This window comes from Calliphora vicina, chromosome 3 (genome assembly GCF_958450345.1).
Source record: "Calliphora vicina chromosome 3, idCalVici1.1, whole genome shotgun sequence".
Lineage (NCBI taxonomy): Eukaryota > Metazoa > Arthropoda > Insecta > Diptera > Calliphoridae > Calliphora > Calliphora vicina.
The window spans coordinates 17,817,819-17,835,169 of NC_088782.1; the positions used below are offsets into that span (position 1 = coordinate 17,817,819).

Below are 17,351 nucleotides of genomic sequence, written 5' to 3' on the forward strand. Positions count from 1 at the left end.
TAAAAACAAGATTGCAAAATCCCAAAGAATTTGAAGAATATGTTGGTAACAAATTACAGAATTTCAAAGATAATTGATTTTTACTCCCAACAAAAATATTTTTTTAAAAAATATTTTATTTGTTTTTAAAAAATTTTTCATAATTTAAAAAAAAAATTAAATTGTTTTCCAAATTGTAGTAGTTAATATTATTATTCAAAATCAAAAAATAAATTTAAAATATAATGTTAGACATCGAAGATATACAATTTTAATGTTTAAAAAAGTGAAATTGGCGGGGATGTCAATAAATTATTTTTTAATACAATTTAAAAAAAAAAATTAAAAATGAGCCGGAAATTAATTTTAAAGAGTACTCACGTTTATATAGCACAAAATGTATTATTTTTAATTAAAACTGTAGACTGTGTTTAAAAGGACATAATTTAAATTATAAAGAGTCAACATAGGATGTATGTTTGTCTTGTTTGATTGCGAAAGTTGGGCTCTTAATTTTATAACAATAACTTCCAACTGCAATTTAAGTGCTTAGGTGAACTAAATTTATCACACAACCAACAGTTAATCCAGCTTATACCTCAATTATATTTATCTTCTTTTATTTCATTTTATTGCTTAAATACTTTAGCACCTAAGAGTAGGAGTATGAAATGCTTAATCAAGCTATCATATGTCATTTAAATAAGAATGGATTTTTTGTAGAAATTTCATATTCCCCATTTACTAAATTCTTAATTGGGGCTGTAGGTCACTAGTCAAATATTTAAAATTAATGTTTAAACCGAAAAAAAATAAAACATATTGTTCTTAAATTTCTATTGTAAGAAATCTAATATTAAACGCCACCGTTTATCATCATCATCTTCTAATTTTTAATTCGTTTGTTTCTTTATTGTTTGTCATTATATTGTGAAAATAACAATAGATGTTATAACATTGTTATATTGTTTTTATTATCAGTTTGTGGCCAAATAGCGTAAGAAGGAAAAATACGAACAAAAAAAAAACAGCCAATAAGATGAAAAGATAATATAAAAGACAAAAAGTTTACAAAGGCACCTTTAATGTTGCGCAGCAAATCAATAATTGTTAATGTTCAAATACAATTCACACACGCACACGATTTTTTTTATTATTCTTTAGCACACACACTGCGCGTTAATGGAATAGGGAGTTGAATTGGCCTAATAATAAAAATAAACTATTAATAACAAATAACCAAATTTTCAAAATTGATTTCATTACAAACATCAAATTTGTTTGTATTTGTTTATATTTTGTCTCCAACTGAACCGATCTTGCTTATTTTTATTACCAAACTGCTTTAATAAAACGAATAAACTATTTCAAAATTATCTAAATCATAAATTTGAGGCAAGTTTTAAGTATTTTTTTAAGAACTTCCATTTCCATAGGGAATCGATTTATATAGACTTTTTAGAATTTTGTTAAAATATAATTTCTTAATATCTTGCTCTTGAAGTAAAACAAATTTGACCTTTTTCTTATCATCTTTAGTGTATTTTAAAGCCTTTTATACTCTAAAAAAAATAGTACTGCATCATGAGAATGAGTATATTGTACAATAATACATTGTTAATTTTATTTTACGAGCGTTTCTAATTTATAAATGCATGGAGTTTTTATGTTCTTTATCTACTCACATAATTTTTCATGTTGATGATGTTATAAAAGTTGAAGTATTTCAAAAGATTATCAAATTGTTTATGGTTTAACAACAATTACAAAAAGAGCGTAAAATTTTGTTTAAAGTTCAATTACTTGTTGGTGCATTGTTTTGTTTAAAAATTAAATGGTATAAATCAACTGTTACAATTTGAAATGGATTGATTTTAAGCTCTACTATAGGGAACTAAATAGAATGATTTGTCTTGTGTAATTTAACTACAAAATAATATGTTATGCTGCCCTGCATACTACAGCCTATAATAATATGTAAGAGCAGTAATTATTTGAACAATTTATTGCTGGAAATTAGGTTGTTGATGTTTACTGCAATCCCATATTAATAAAGAATTTTTTTTTTTAAAAAATCAACCTAGGTTTTGTGAATGCAAATTCAGATAACATTGTCTATTTTTATTTCTTTTAATAGCAAGGATTAGAGTATTAAAATGACTCCCAAAACTAGGCTTTATTATTTGATGTTTACTTTAAAAATTAATAAATTAATTTTTTTTGATGATCTCCCTTTAAAGTTAAAAAAATTGTTTCTACTAAACCGAATTGGCTAATTTTCAATAACACACTACTTAGGACAATGATAAACAATCAAGATTAATTTTAGTAATTTCGTATATGTATTTTGGACATGAGCGTGTTTTACACACACTGACGGTCACCGTTTCTTCATCTAAGTATTTCATAAGGATCAAGAATATATGTTCGTGGGTTCTTAGACAAATATTTATAAGTTTTACCAAATTAATGCCAGATTTGAATTCTATAGAAAATACAGTTTTTCTTTTTATTTTTATATCTTAAGATTGTTATTGATTGAATTATAAAGTACTTAGAATAGGGTTAAGTACGGAATAGAACATGGAGCAAATATCCTACACGATTTTGCAGCTATATGCGTACTCATTTGTCGAAATTTGTTATGAAGTACATTTCAAATGTCGCGGAATTTTGTAAAAATAAAAGTTTTAATGAAACTATTAAAAGAGAGTTTTAATTTGCGGTCATAAGAAAATTCATTTAAGGAGTTTTATTTTCCCGTCAAAAAATTAAACTCATTTGAGGAGTTTTATTTGGGATTTTAATTTGTTATTGTTTGATTCCTATTATTAAATTGTTGTTGTTTTTTTCTTAAACAAATAAATGACTATAAACATTTATATCAGATTCTATCTGATACATTAGTTGAATGAGTTTTATTTTAAGACACGATGAATATAACTCCTCAAAGGAGTTTTATTTTATGACGGCTAATTAAAACTCACTTTTTAAGAGTTTCAACCGAACTTTAATTATTTGTTGAAAAATAACTGTTAACTGTGGAATTGAGGTCGTTTTTTTAATATCATCATAAATTCTAAAAGAGCACTTCAATACGAATCTATTGGACAGTATAGGTCTCCTTTGACTATAAAATGGAGAGTTTTTGAGTTTAAATTTTCTGGATAACCCTGTTTATTTATAAGTCTGTGTAAAACACTCTCAAGTCTAAAATATAAATTCAAAATTAATGTGTTCTAAACAAAATGTTTACCATTGTCTTTTTGAAAATTGGTATTGAAAATTGGTCAAGTCGGTTAAGTGGAAAAAAAGTAGTGAACCAAAATGTGGAACAACCTAAGACAAATTTTATGCTTTAAAGTTTAAACTAAAACAATTCTCATCCTTATAAATGACAGGGGAATTTGTGTCAATTATTTTAAACGAATTAATCCTGTAATATGTGCACTTGTCCAATTGTGGCAAAAAGTTGAACATTTATCAATGAATTTTTAACAAATCTTGTAAGAAATGTAAACAATTATATTGGTAGTCGAATCGAATTTCATAGTAATGCTCCTGTATTACAACATTCAGAACAGATGATTTTGGGTTAGTTCAGTAACCTCACATAGTACCTAAAAGGTGTTAATTTAATCCCCTCCCAGGACATTTCCTTTTTAAAAAGAAATGTCCCTTTCATAAAATCCCCAATAACAAGCATTGAATGTTTGAATGCTTGCATGTCTAAATAATCATCAATGTTGAGACGAGTGTTATTATAATTTTAGGTAGAGTAGGGTATTTAATATTCGCTATTGCTAAATAAATTACCCTAAATTTTTAGTTTGATAAATTTCTTGATGTATTATTTACATTAAACTGTTTCTTTTGGTGAATGTAATATATACATATAACTAAAAGTATACCCCTCTTTATTGTTTTTATCTACAGCCTAAAAAATACTTCACATCTAAGCTTTTTTTCCACAGATACATAAATTATTTTTATCCTCTTAATTTCTGTGTAATATTTTCTCCTTAATGCTATACATCTTAACATATATTTTCCTAAGTTTATACGATAAAAAAAAAATACAAACAAAAGTTCTAACAATTTCATTAAACCTGAACGTTCATGGCCATTGTTGTTTCATTTTAGTGAGTATAGATAGATGTGTATCCTTACATTTTAAAGCTATTGAAATTTGTTTTTCGGTTTCTTAGTGTAGACTTGCTGGCACCCAGATTGTTGTTGAGATTCATTTTTAATTTACAAGTTGTTTGTATAACTTGACATGTTTTTTCTTTCTGTTACGTTTGTTTTTTTATAAATATTGATTGTTGGTTGGTTTTCGTCGCTGTAGATAAATATTTTCTACTAAAGTATACTTTAGCCTTAACCCTGCAGGGTGCAAGGACGCCATAAAATTAAATTTTTATTATATTTTTTTTCTGTTTTCATGCCATCACAGTTTGTGATTTAATAGATTCAAATACAAAGTGTTTCTCTAGGGGTTTTAAACATTTAACTTTTTGTAACAAAAAAATGCTTCTTTTAAAGAACTTCAACATAATGGAATTTATTTGCTTACCGGCACCAAAAACGAAATTCGTTTCCGAAATCGGCATCGAAAATTGGGAACGAAACGGCACCGATCAGTAACGAAAATCCTGTCATTTGGGGCCCGAACGAAAACAACTTCAAGTAGGTTGTTTTCGGTGCTGTAGGAACGAAATTATTTTAATTATTTTTTTATTTCAAATTTAAAGAAAATCAAAATGAATAAAACAAATAAATTTTCTTTAATGGAAGAGGAAAAAATAATAGATTTTGCCAAAAATAAAATAATAATTTCGTTACTATTTTACGAGACGGTGACGAACACAAACGTTTTTCAGTTTTCGTTATCGGCGCCGATTTATTATTTCTATTAAATTGCTCTAAAAGTGGTACCTTTATATTACCCATATTTATTTAGAAAATTAGATCATTAGATTTTGGTCATTAATGAATCTGACGTACTTTGCCTTTGACCATATTTCTCAAACATATTGCTGTTAAACCCAACCTTTTCTTTTCCCCCTTTTTAAGGACTCATCATTTCTTTTTATAATTAAATGTATTCAAAAATAATTGTCTATTGTTCCACTTCAAAAAAAAAAAAAAAAAAAACAATAATAATCGTCTTTATATTATTGTTTTGTAAATTTCCAAAACAGAAAAAAAAATCACTGACGCCTCAAAGTTGTCTATAAATGGAGGCCACTGAGCAATATAGACAATCTTTTTTTTCATTTCTCTTTTATTTCTTTTTTTTAATGTAGACTTTTAGGCTGTGCTTTTGTGGTAGCACAACTCATTTCCATGTATTTATATCCTTTTTTTTAATAAAATGTGAATTTGTGTACTACTACAAGTATTTTCTCCCCTTGTAGTTTTGTTTCAAGCTTTTTTTAAGTGTTTTCCTTGGGTTGCTCTTGTTCATTTCGCATTTCAATTTTCTTTGTGAATGAGTAAAAGAGTTCAATGAACTAAAATAAGAAAAAGAAAAAAATAAAATTGTTTTTCATGCACATAGCGCAAACAAATTTACGACTTTCGTTTTATATTTTATACAGAAAAAAACAAACAATTTTACTGCTAATTTAATAAGTTCTTTGTTTGCACAATTTTTATGTTTTAGAAAAAGGATTTTGTTTTATGAGCCACTTTGAGAAATTAAATGAAAATTATATTAGAAACTAATAAGAGGTCATAAGGGTAAAATTAAAATAAGTAAGGGTAAGTAAATGTGAGGCATCTTAAAAGCTAAACAAATTAAAATTTTATTACCAGGGAAATATTTTTATATTTTCATTAAGTTTATGGACTTAGTATAACTTGACATTAAATAGGCACTACTTTTGTTTAATTACAGTAACCACAAATGTTGCCTACTTTAAGGATTTCTATATATTATTTTAATACTTATCTCTACAATTCTTTAAAGACATTTTTTATTAACATTTTCCTTCTGTTTTCATTTAATTTTACAGGGCTGTAACAGATCCACGTGATGGACGTCGTGTAGCACTGAAAAAACTTCCAAATGTCTTTCAATCGTTGGTTTCATCAAAACGTGTTTTCCGTGAATTGAAAATGTTGTGTTTTTTTAAACATGAAAATGTAAGTACACTTTTAAGTACACAATTTATATACTTACAAACATACACAATTGCATACTTATAGGAGCAATGTACAGAGTTTTAAACGAATTAAATTTAAATTAATTCTTGGCATAAAAAGTTTGAAATATTTAGAAATATTGAAATGTAATGTAGAAAGAATAATGATTTTTCACTTATATTGGGTGTATGCCTTAACCCTCTAACCCGCAAACTTTAAAAAGCTTTAAAAAAAGATGTCGAATAATTTTTTAAGGTAATTATGACCCAATAAACTCAGAACAGCCATCAGAATCTAATTTGCAAATTAAGATTAGGAGCCAGGTGCAAAAAGGTGAAGAGTACCTCAGAGCATTGTTGCCGGTTGAGGTGTAAAAAACAATTATGTTTTATTGAAAAACTTATGAAAAAGAACTAATGAAAAATATTTCGAATAGATCGGGCGACTTAAAGTTAGTAAAACTTTGATATAAATTTTCACGTGCTAAAATTATGACATCACTCACAAAACAGCTGACTGAACAAAAACTAAAAGTCAGAAAGCATTTCGACCTTCGATGGAAATGTTAACAAATCTGTGACTAAAGTCACAGTTAAATTATAATTACTTTTTGAGATAATTGGTGTTTTGTAATGCATGCCTTGAGGCACTCTTACGGATTAGAGGGTTAAAGATGGCGTAACTTTAAAACGCGATTTTTGTTTTTAATAATAATATATGTCATTTTGAAGGGTAAATATCTGTCATTTATCCTCACTTAGTTGTTGAACATTAAAGTGTAAACAACAAAGTTTTTTTTGATTCGAAAATGTAGAATTTTGTACCAACAAAGCTTCATATGCGGGAAGTTTAGCTTTACTTCCTTAATTTGAAAAAAAGTGCTGCTGAATTACACCCATTGCTCACCAAAGGTTATGGAGAATGTGTTTCATCGGTTTCAATGTGCGAGAGATGGTTATTGTGGTTCAAAAGTGGTGACTTTAACACGGAAGACAAAGATCGCCCAGGCCAGCCAAAAAAGTTCGAAGAACAAGAATTGGAGCCACTACTCCATGAAGAATGTTGTAAAATTCAACAAGAGCAAGCTAAATCATTGGGAACTACTCGAACAGAAATTTTAAAACGTTTCCTAGCAGCAGGATTCATCCAAAGGCAGGGAAATTGACCCGAGAGATCATGAATGAAAATTTTTTATGTCCGAAATGCTGCTTACACGTTATAAAAGAAAATAATTTTTGCACCGAATCATTACTTGCGATGAAAAATGGATCTATTACAATAACCCGAAGTGTAAGAGATCTTATGTGAAGCCCGACCAACCAGCCGAATCGACACCAAAGTTAAATATCCATGGCGCTAAGGTAATGCTCTGTATTTGGTGGGACAAAGAGGGTCCTATCTATTACGAGCTTCTGAAATCTGGACTGACCATCATAGGCAACCTGTTCCGCATGCAACTGATTCGTTTAAAGTGAGCATTAGCCGAAAAACGATCAGAATATGCGGCCAGATATGAAATCGTAATATTACATCATGATAACGGTTGCAATACCTGTTAAAAACTATTTAGAATGAAGTGGTTGGGTTGTTTTGCCTCATCCGCTTTATAGTCCAGACTTTGCCCCATCCGACTACTATTTGTTTCGATTGATGCAGAACGCTTTCTCTGGGAAATGCTTCACTTTGGAACAGAGCATCCGAAACTGGCTTGATTCGTTGGCCTCAAAAGATATTTTGGCTGGAAATCCATTAGTTACCAGAAAGATGGTAAAACGTCATAGCTAACAATGGCCAATCCTTTGAATATATGTATATTGTACAAACATTTTTAAAAATCCCTCAGTTTTATGTCATATTTACGGATGATTTATAGAGTAAACTTGTCGAAAATTTGCTATATATAGGAAATATCTCAATAATTTGCTATATGTAGGAAATTTATCGCGAATGTGTTATTTATAGTTCCTCAGAAATTTGCTAATTATAGTAAATTTCTCAAAAATTATCTTTATTATTATTTTAGTAAATTTATTACGAATTTGCTATTTTTAGTAAATTTTTCAAAAATTTACTAAAAATATACACATACAGAAGAATTATATATATAAAGAAGATTCCTCGATAATTTTCTGTTTTTAAATTTCTCCAAAATTTGCTATTTATATTAAATTTTTTTATACCCTTCACCATGAGTGGCAAGGGTATATATAAGTTTGTCATTCCGTTTGTAATTTCCACATTTTTCATTTGCGACCCCATAAAGTATATATATTCTGGATCGTTATAGATAGAGGAATCGATATAGCCATGTCCGTCTGTCCGTCTGTGTGTTGAAATCAACTTTCCGAAGCCCCCAAATAACTTACATACACGATTCATACATCAATATCTTCCGGCTCGGTCGCTATTTAAAATCGTGAAAATCGGTCCACAAATGGCTGAGATATAAGGAAAAAACTAGGACAACCTCGATTTTTGACCTATATCTGGATTACTAAGTCATTAATATAGACAATATGGATATCTAATGATAGATATTTCAAAGTCCATTGATGTAGATAAGGCTATAGTAAGTTGGACCTACAATGGGTCAAAATCGGAAAAAAATATTTTTTAACCCGAATTTTTTTTTCATCAAAAATTTTTTTTTTTTTCATAAATTCTTTTTCCAAAAAACTTAATTAAAGAAATTAAAAAAAAAATTTTGAAAAAACTTTTTTTAAAAAAAATTAAAAAACAATTATACAAAAAAATATTTTTAAGTATAATTTGGTAAAGGGTATATAAGATTCGGCACAGCCGAATATAGCTCTCTTACTTGTTAAAAAATAGGTTTCAAACCTATTAAAAAGTTATCTTCGGCTACAAATCATAGGCCACCCACTTACAGTCATAGATATTCAGTAAACTTTATTATAATGTAGGTGGCCTATGATTTGTATGTGAGTGATATTGTTTATCGTCAATTCAATTTACATAATGGTTTTTATGAAAGAACATAAAATATAGCCTACTTTAAGGCTTAACACAGAAGTTGAAACTATAATCTAGTTTAGTGCAGTCACATACATGTATGTATATTGTCCTTTTTTTGCTCCTTTGCATCTCGTTATTTAATTTATTCCTTTTTTATTACCTTAACATGGGCAAATTTATTCATGTTTATCATTTTCAATTAATTAAGAGTAAATAATAAAAAAAATATACCTTTTATACATTTAATCAATATAATAGTTGTGGTGTTGTACTACATTTAATATTTGAATACAGTCTATTATAAATTCACTTTATTGGGTGTGTGTCTGTCTGTGTATGTGTGTGTGATACAGTCGGCCCTAATAAAGCACTCCTATAACTGGGAAAATTCTTATTATAAAAGGGATATATGCTGTTAAGCACACAAAATGGACACAGTATGTTTATGTTTCTTTGAAATAGGTGTGTACTATATATTGTGTACATTTGTGTGATAAATTTTCTTGAATGCTTAAACTAAGGGGTGCATTAAGGTATAGAAAGGCCATATAGAAGGCCTTACTAATACTTCCTACAAATTTCGTTATTAATATGTTGATTAGATACAAGCCTTCACTGTCCTACATTCCCTTTAAACAAAATCGTCTTTATATGAAATCCTGTAAGAAATATAGTTGAGGGAAACAGAAATTTGATAAATTATACAATCTTAAGGCCCTAACATTTCAATCACTACACCTATAAAATAATAAGTAAGCCACTGTTTTGGTGTGGTTAAAGACCCAGTAAGAATGGTGAACGTTGTGGTAACACAGAAAGACATAGAGAGTGAGTGTGTGGTTACATGTGTATTTGTTACTTGCTTAACTGGACACCTTCGGAATACATAAATAATTTAGACACACATTAGTTGAAAACATCTATAGAATTTCAAATATATATAAATATTTTTAGTATTTCATTTCATTTGTTTTGCGTTGCAACAGGAAATACAGTAGTCGTCGTTTTAAAATTTTAAAGGAAATACATGTATATTTACACCTTAATTCAGGTGAACAAATTGATGGGAATTTTTAAGTTTTTTTCCCAAGAAATTATTAAACCAAGTAAAAGTCATATTTATGACAATAAAATATAAATGAAATTTTACAATTATGAGTTATGTAAAGGGATTTCTCGAAAAAAGTGTGACATTTGAAATTTTGTTAAAGTTTAAGATAATTTTTTTCTTTTTATACTCTTAAAATATTATTGGGTGTATGACTTAAAAATGCGAGATTTTTTTATTTAAATTTTTAGCTTATTTTTTGAAGCATTTGTACAGTATAAATTTATTCAAAGTATTGGACAATGTTAGCCATCTTTCTGGCAACATATGGATTCCGAGCCTAAAGAACTGCTTTTGAGGCCAAGAACGAATCAATCCAATGTCAGACTCTGTTCTAAATTGAAGCGTATGACAGAGAGAGAGGATGGGGCAAGGTCTGGTGGGTGAGATTAAAATTCTCAACCACTTCATTCTAAATACTTTTTAATAGGTATTGCAGCATGTGTCCGAGTGTTGCCGAAAAACGACCAGAATATGCGGCCAGATATGAAGCTGTAATATTCCATTACAGCTTCATATCTGGCGGCATATTCTGATCGTTTTTCGGCAATGCTCTCTTCGAACGAATCACTTGTATTCGGTAAGCTGTGATAGTCTGGGACCCTTTTGGTACCATCAACTACAGAGCATTACCTTAGCGCCTTGGATATGTGGCTTTGGTTTCTCATTCGGTGCAAAAATGATTTTATTTTATAGCATTCCAACAGCATTTCAGACATGCAAAGTCTTTCAAAGTCTCACAGCTTCAACTCGATGGTACCCAATTTTCCTGCTTTTGTTGAATCTTGCTGCTTGCAAACATTTTTAAATTGCTGATTGAGTAGCTCCTAATAATTTTGCAAGCTGTTGTTGAGTTTTACAACAATCTTCATGGAGTAATGACTCCAATTCTAGGTCTTCAAACTTGTTTGGCTGGCCTGGATGGTCTTTGTCTTCCGTGTCAAAATCACCACTTTTGAACCCCACAAACCATCTCTCACACATTGAAACCGATGAAACACATTCATAATAAGTTTGGTGAGCAATCGGTGTGCTTCAGCGGCACTTTTTTTCAAATTAAAGAAGTAAAGCAAAACTTCCTGCATATGACTCTTTGTTGGTACAATATTCGACATTTTCGAAGCAAAAAAAAACTTTCATTCCTATCGCGAATCAATATTTCACATGAAATATGTTCCCATTTCTCGTTCATCAACTTTGTTCACGTGAAAAAATGCCCCATGTTGTGAAATATTTAGATGGAATTTTGTAAACAATAAGCAGCTGTTACGAACAAAATCAACTATTGTGAATGAAAAGTTTATGAGAATATCACGATATCAATTTTTCCTTCGAGGGAAATAGATATTTCATGTTTTACTTTGTATGGGAGGTGACATGTCCATTGTGCCTATATACGTCAATTGTGAATCTAAACCATCCAAGGACCCACTCAAACACACACAACAAATTTCATCGAAATCGGCCTAAATCTCGCATTTCTCAAGAAATTTTGTTACTGGCAAGCTCTCAAGAAATTTACTATTAATAGTAGACTCTCAAGAATTTACTATAAATAGCAAATGCTCGAGAAATTTAATATAAATATTGCTATTTATCTCTAGACATTTTACTTGAGAAATTTACTATAAATAGCGAAAAATTTACTACTATAAAAATACTCGAGAAAATTACTATTAATAGCAAAAATTTGAGAAATTTGTTTGCAAATGTTTGAGAAATTTATTATAGATAGCAAATTCTCAATAAATTTACTATAAATATCTAATTTTTGAGAAATTTTTACTTTGAAACAGTGAATAGTTATCCACTATTTTCAATTACTGAGTATAGGGCAACAATACGTCACACCATACTCAACTGACTAACGGTATAATTTCCTTACGTGCTTTAATAACCATAAATATTAATAATAATATTAAAAACAAAAAAAAAATAATAAAGAAATATAATGACAAAAAAAAGCACACACAACCCACTTGAAATTTTACGATATATTTTGCATGACGGTGTCACTTTATGGCAAGAACAAACAAACGAACATGTTGTCAACAATTTAGACACAACAATTACACACTGTTACGACTATTTGCAATGTATTTGCAATTATGAAAAGTTTAACAGTGTGTTTGTGTATTATTGATGTACCCAGTTGGAAATTTTTATTTCCAGATGCCACATATTATCATATTGTTACGAATTTTCATTAGCGATTTGTTTAATTTTAACGGTCTGTAAAGACTACCTGCAACATTTATCATGTTTATAAACATGCCCACATGGCAACACTAAATGTTTAAGCTGTTAACATTAACATTGAATGTTCTAGAATTCGTGTATTCTAGTTTTGTCCGTTAAGAACAATCTAGACAATGTCATCGAATGAAGATGACATTGTCTATAAATAGTGGCTGCAATTGCAGTAGTGAGTGCGTTTATTATAGCCGCTGTTAGAGTTAACATCAACTGCATTCTTGTATATTATAAAGTGTAATTTAAGTGTGTGTGTGTATTAAAAACACATATTTAAAGTGTTGTTGTGTAAATTTTAATAAATAAAGATTTGTTACAATTTTGAACTACTAAACTGCTTTTATTTGCATGCTAAAGTATCCGATTTATTTAAATAAATAATCCACCGTTTTTAAAAGGTAAAAATGTAACAATATATTTGGTAAATTTGCAGCAATTTACAGGCACACTTTTTCCATTTACTGGTATAAAAAGGTACACAAATGTCGACTCAAAAACTTCTAATTGGAAACCATACCACCATAACTCCCTGTCTATACCTGATAAATTTTTATCAATCGTTGTCAAGATAAAAAATTATCAGGTATAGTCTTCATTTATTAGTATTATTGCTTCGTTATGACAAAATTGTTAGTGCTTTTGCTCAGACAACTTTGTCTTGACAACAAACGTCATTAATTGTTATGATAAATATTTGTCAAGTATAAACAGGGAGTAAGAAAGCCATGACGGAAGAGGATAAGAAATAAAGCAGGTTTGCAAATATGGCAAATATCATAAAAGTAAAAATCACAATTAACCAGTCCCTTGCATAATTTTTTCCCCTACAGAAGGCATGACAAGTTATTGACACACTTGCTCTCAATATAAGGAAGACATCTGTTATTGTCTTCACATCATTATTTCCAACTGTCTTTATAAATCCATATAGTTTTATATTATTTCAACTTAAAATGAGTTTTTTTCCTTTGTCTCTGCTGTCTTTTTGTTTCATTCTTAACGTTTTCGATAATAATTGCACGTGTGTTGCATTCAGTCAGCCAAACACTCTGACACTTGGTAAATAATTTACAATTTTATTTATTCAAATTACAATTTCAGTTTAGGTTTTTTTTCTTCTTGTCTCCTTCTTATCGATTGATTATTTTTCCCTGCCACACAAAGAAAGATTTTGTGCAACAGACACAACAAAAAATATACTATATTAAAGTTTTTAATTTAAATTTATGTCTTTTAACACCCTGCTGTTTACATTTGAAAACTTATTTAGAATGACAAATTTTTGAACATATTTCTTTTTGTTGGCCAAAATAAAATTTATGGGTTATTAATTAATTATTGCAAATCTATGGGGAGTCTTCAATTATGAGACAAAACAAAATATGTGTAGTAAGTAAATAAACAATAGATTAAATAAATGTTTGGAGTTTGCAACAAAATTTAAATGTTGCACTATAAATGATTATGAAACAGATGTAATGAGGAAATTGAGTTGGGCTGTTGCTGATTTAAAGTTTACCCTACCAAAAGTTTATTTAATAAGATGTTTTATTAATTAGCTTTATTAGACTATTATAATAAGCAATATCAATAGAGAAATATCAATATTTCACTTTCCTTTGAACAAATATGTTATTTAAGTAAGATCAAATAAGCATTTGCTGAAAAATGTAAACCTACTTTAAAGCAGAGTTGCATTTACGTTTTCGTAATGAAGTCGTAAATAGTCCAATGATCATATGCAATGTCTACCCTGGAAACATTCAGGTTTGATATCAAATTGAGAATGATTTGAAGTCAAACGCTTTTTAAAGCGACAAAAATTTGAGAATAATTTGACAAATGTTTGAAACGAAAATGGAGAGTTCATTTCAATTTGAGAAATCCTTGAAATATGTTTGATAATAAATATTTTCTCAAATGTGGATTTCATGTATTCAGAATTTTATTGAATTTAAACATATTCGTTTAGTTAATTAAAATATATTGAAAACTTTATAACAATAAATAAATTATTATATTTAGAATTCGATAATAATATATGGTATTAAATAGCAAAGACAACACATCTCAAACACCTTTTATTTAATTCAGTTATTATTCATAGTTTGAGTGAAATTGTGAAAATTAAGTTTTCCAAACATTTGTTTACATATCAATCTCAAATTAAATTGAAATGTAAAATTCAAATCTCTGTTTAGGTTTAAGAATTATATTTAGCTTTAAAAATGAAAAATAGTATTAAATTGCAAAAACACATTTAATGTTTAGTCTGAGAATGATTTGAGAAATTTAAATTTTTCAAATATTTGTTTTTAAGTCAACCTCAATTTGATTTCAAATGTGAAATTCAAATCACTGTTTAGGTTTAAGAAAACCTTGATAATTATGTTTGGCTTTAAAAATTTTAAAAAAATGTATTAAATTGCAAAAACATATTTAATTCTTAGCTTGAAAATGATTTGAGAAATTCAAATTTCTCAAATCAAACTCGAATTGATTTCAAATATGAAATTTCAACACTTGTTAGGTTTAAGAAACCTTTTAGAATTACGTTTGATATCATATAATTTTTCAAACTTTAGATTTCAAAGCAACCTCTATTTCATTTCAAATTTTAAATACCTGTTAAAATGTTAAAATGTTCAATCATTTGATTTTGTATTTGTTGGGTATTCAGTAAACATTCAGGTTTAAATTTAAATTCAAATTCATCAAATGTCAAACGGCTTGTCTTTAACTCTAACAAATATTTGAGAACAAAATTGAAAATCATATTGCAAAAACATAATTTTTCAAATAACTTTTAATAACAATTAAATTCAAGTGAAGTTTTAGGTTTGAGAAAAATACAATTTTCAAATCAACCTCAAATTGATTTCAAATGTAATATTCAAACCTATATTTAGTTTGAGTAAACTTAGAGAGGATTACGCTAATTGTTTCTTATTTCAAGCCTTTGATTTTGAACTTGTTTAGTACACAGCAATCATTACAGTTTGACAAAAAATTGAGACGGTTTTGAAATCAGAATTTTTCACTCATGTCAATTGTATGATAGTGATTTTATTATATAAATTTATTTTTAAGTCAGAATCGTCTTTAGCTTTAACAATGATTTGAGATTAAAATTTGTATGTCAAATATTTTTAGGTTTGAGAAAATTTTGAGAATAACATTATTTTATTTTATTTTTGTCTCAGTTTACCTACACAATATAGTCCCAGTGTATCTCAATCGTAACTCTTAAAATTTGATTTTTTAATCTTTTTAGGTTTGAGAATTCTTTGAATTTAAAATTTGCTGTCAAATAAAAAAAAAAATACTTTATTGTTATAAATCAAATTGGTTTCAAATGAGAAATTCAAACCTTTGTTTAGGTTTACAAAATTAGACTCGAGATGTTTGTTGAGATTTAATATCAAATTGAAAAATAAAATGTTTGATCAAAACAGATGATGTTGTCTGCAGCTCGTGATGTAAGTCGGCGATGAAAGTCAAGGATTTAATAAATAAGCCAGGGGAATAGACAACAAAGAGTCGCTCATGTCTCTGAAGTAACCTAGATAATTTCAACTGCAACTTTATGCTACAAACATTGTCAACAACTTATTTACAAACATACAAATAATAATAAATCTTTCATATATAATTTGTTTAAGTTTTTGTTCATTCAACAAAACCAATCTCATTTCACACCAAAAATTAGTGGCCAGAGTTGTAAAATTTTATTAATTTCAATTGGAAATGGCATTTTAGTGGAAAATAGTGTTTATTGTTTTGTTTTGTCTTGTATCACACCCAGTTTTTATTAACTTGACAATTCAATCAATGATTGTTTTCTCCTGCTCCAATCGATTGGAGGTAGGAACTTACCATTAAGGCTGTGCTGGGTTGATGGTGATGATGATAAAATAAGACTACGTGATATTATGTTTTGTTTTTGTTTTTATTATTGCCATTTTTCTGTTTCTTTGTTCGTTTTGTCTTTTTCTATTAGTGTATTATTGTATGTTCTCGCCCTTCTTTTTTCCAAGAAAATAAATTTTAAATGTCCGCCCTTATATCCGTGTGTCTGCCATCCAGTCTGTCTGTCCAATTGTCTGCCGTTGTTTTTTGTTCAGTAATAAACTCCTCAATGACATGCAATGTTGGGGAGTTAGAACGAACGAACTAACGAACGAGTGAAGTACATAAGCACCCGTTGTTGGAAGTTTATAAAACATTATGACTAGGAAATAGACAATTTTTTTTTTGTTTTAATTTTTTTTCCAAACTATTTAACTGACTGTCTGCATGCTCGTGGACAAACATTTGCTGATTTATTTAGGCAAAAAAGGCAAAAACTTTTTTTTTCACTTATTGAACAAAATAAAGAAGTTCTTTTTTGCTATAGTTGGAAAGAAACGAAATGTATATTATTAGGACTATAAATTTTACCTAGAATTGGTGGTGTTTGTGTTAAAACTTTGCCAAAAATGTAATTTGATAATTAAAAGCAAAGAAAACAAATGGGGTAAGAGTAAAACAATGTAGTAATTTATTTGTATGATTTTATTTTGCAATTTATTAAAGGTTTTATATTAATTTTGAGAAGAAATCTAAAGGTGCGTTCTGTTTTTTGAAATAGTGTAACGTCCACGTCCACAAATAAGTGTAACGTCCACAGTTTCCAGCAAATGTTTACTTAATTGCCCAAAATCACAAATTACTTAAAACATTTGAAAAACATTGAGTCTTACTTCTTAATTTTTTCAGATATGTCACAAGATCTTTATTAATTGATTGAAGCTAAACTAGTACTATTTAAATACTTACAATTGATACTAACCAAAATCTATGATTGAAGCCAAATTTGGACTGTCAAGCCAAACTGGGACTATAT

General features: G+C 28.4%; 1 protein-coding gene across 3 annotated transcripts in view; it reads left to right on the forward strand.

The window, feature by feature from the left end:
- Nucleotides 1-17,351, forward strand: part of nmo (serine/threonine-protein kinase nemo) — a 275,730-nt gene that overhangs the window by 243,811 nt on the left and 14,568 nt on the right. For all 3 annotated transcript variants that reach the window (XR_010576195.1, XR_010576194.1, XM_065502867.1), the window contains exon 2: nucleotides 6,000-6,129. Coding sequence is in view for 1 of the 3 variants with exons in the window: in XM_065502867.1 (XP_065358939.1) it covers nucleotides 6,000-6,129 (130 nt within the window). In the remaining 2 variants the exon portion in view is untranslated. The remainder of the gene's footprint in view (nucleotides 1-5,999; nucleotides 6,130-17,351) is intronic.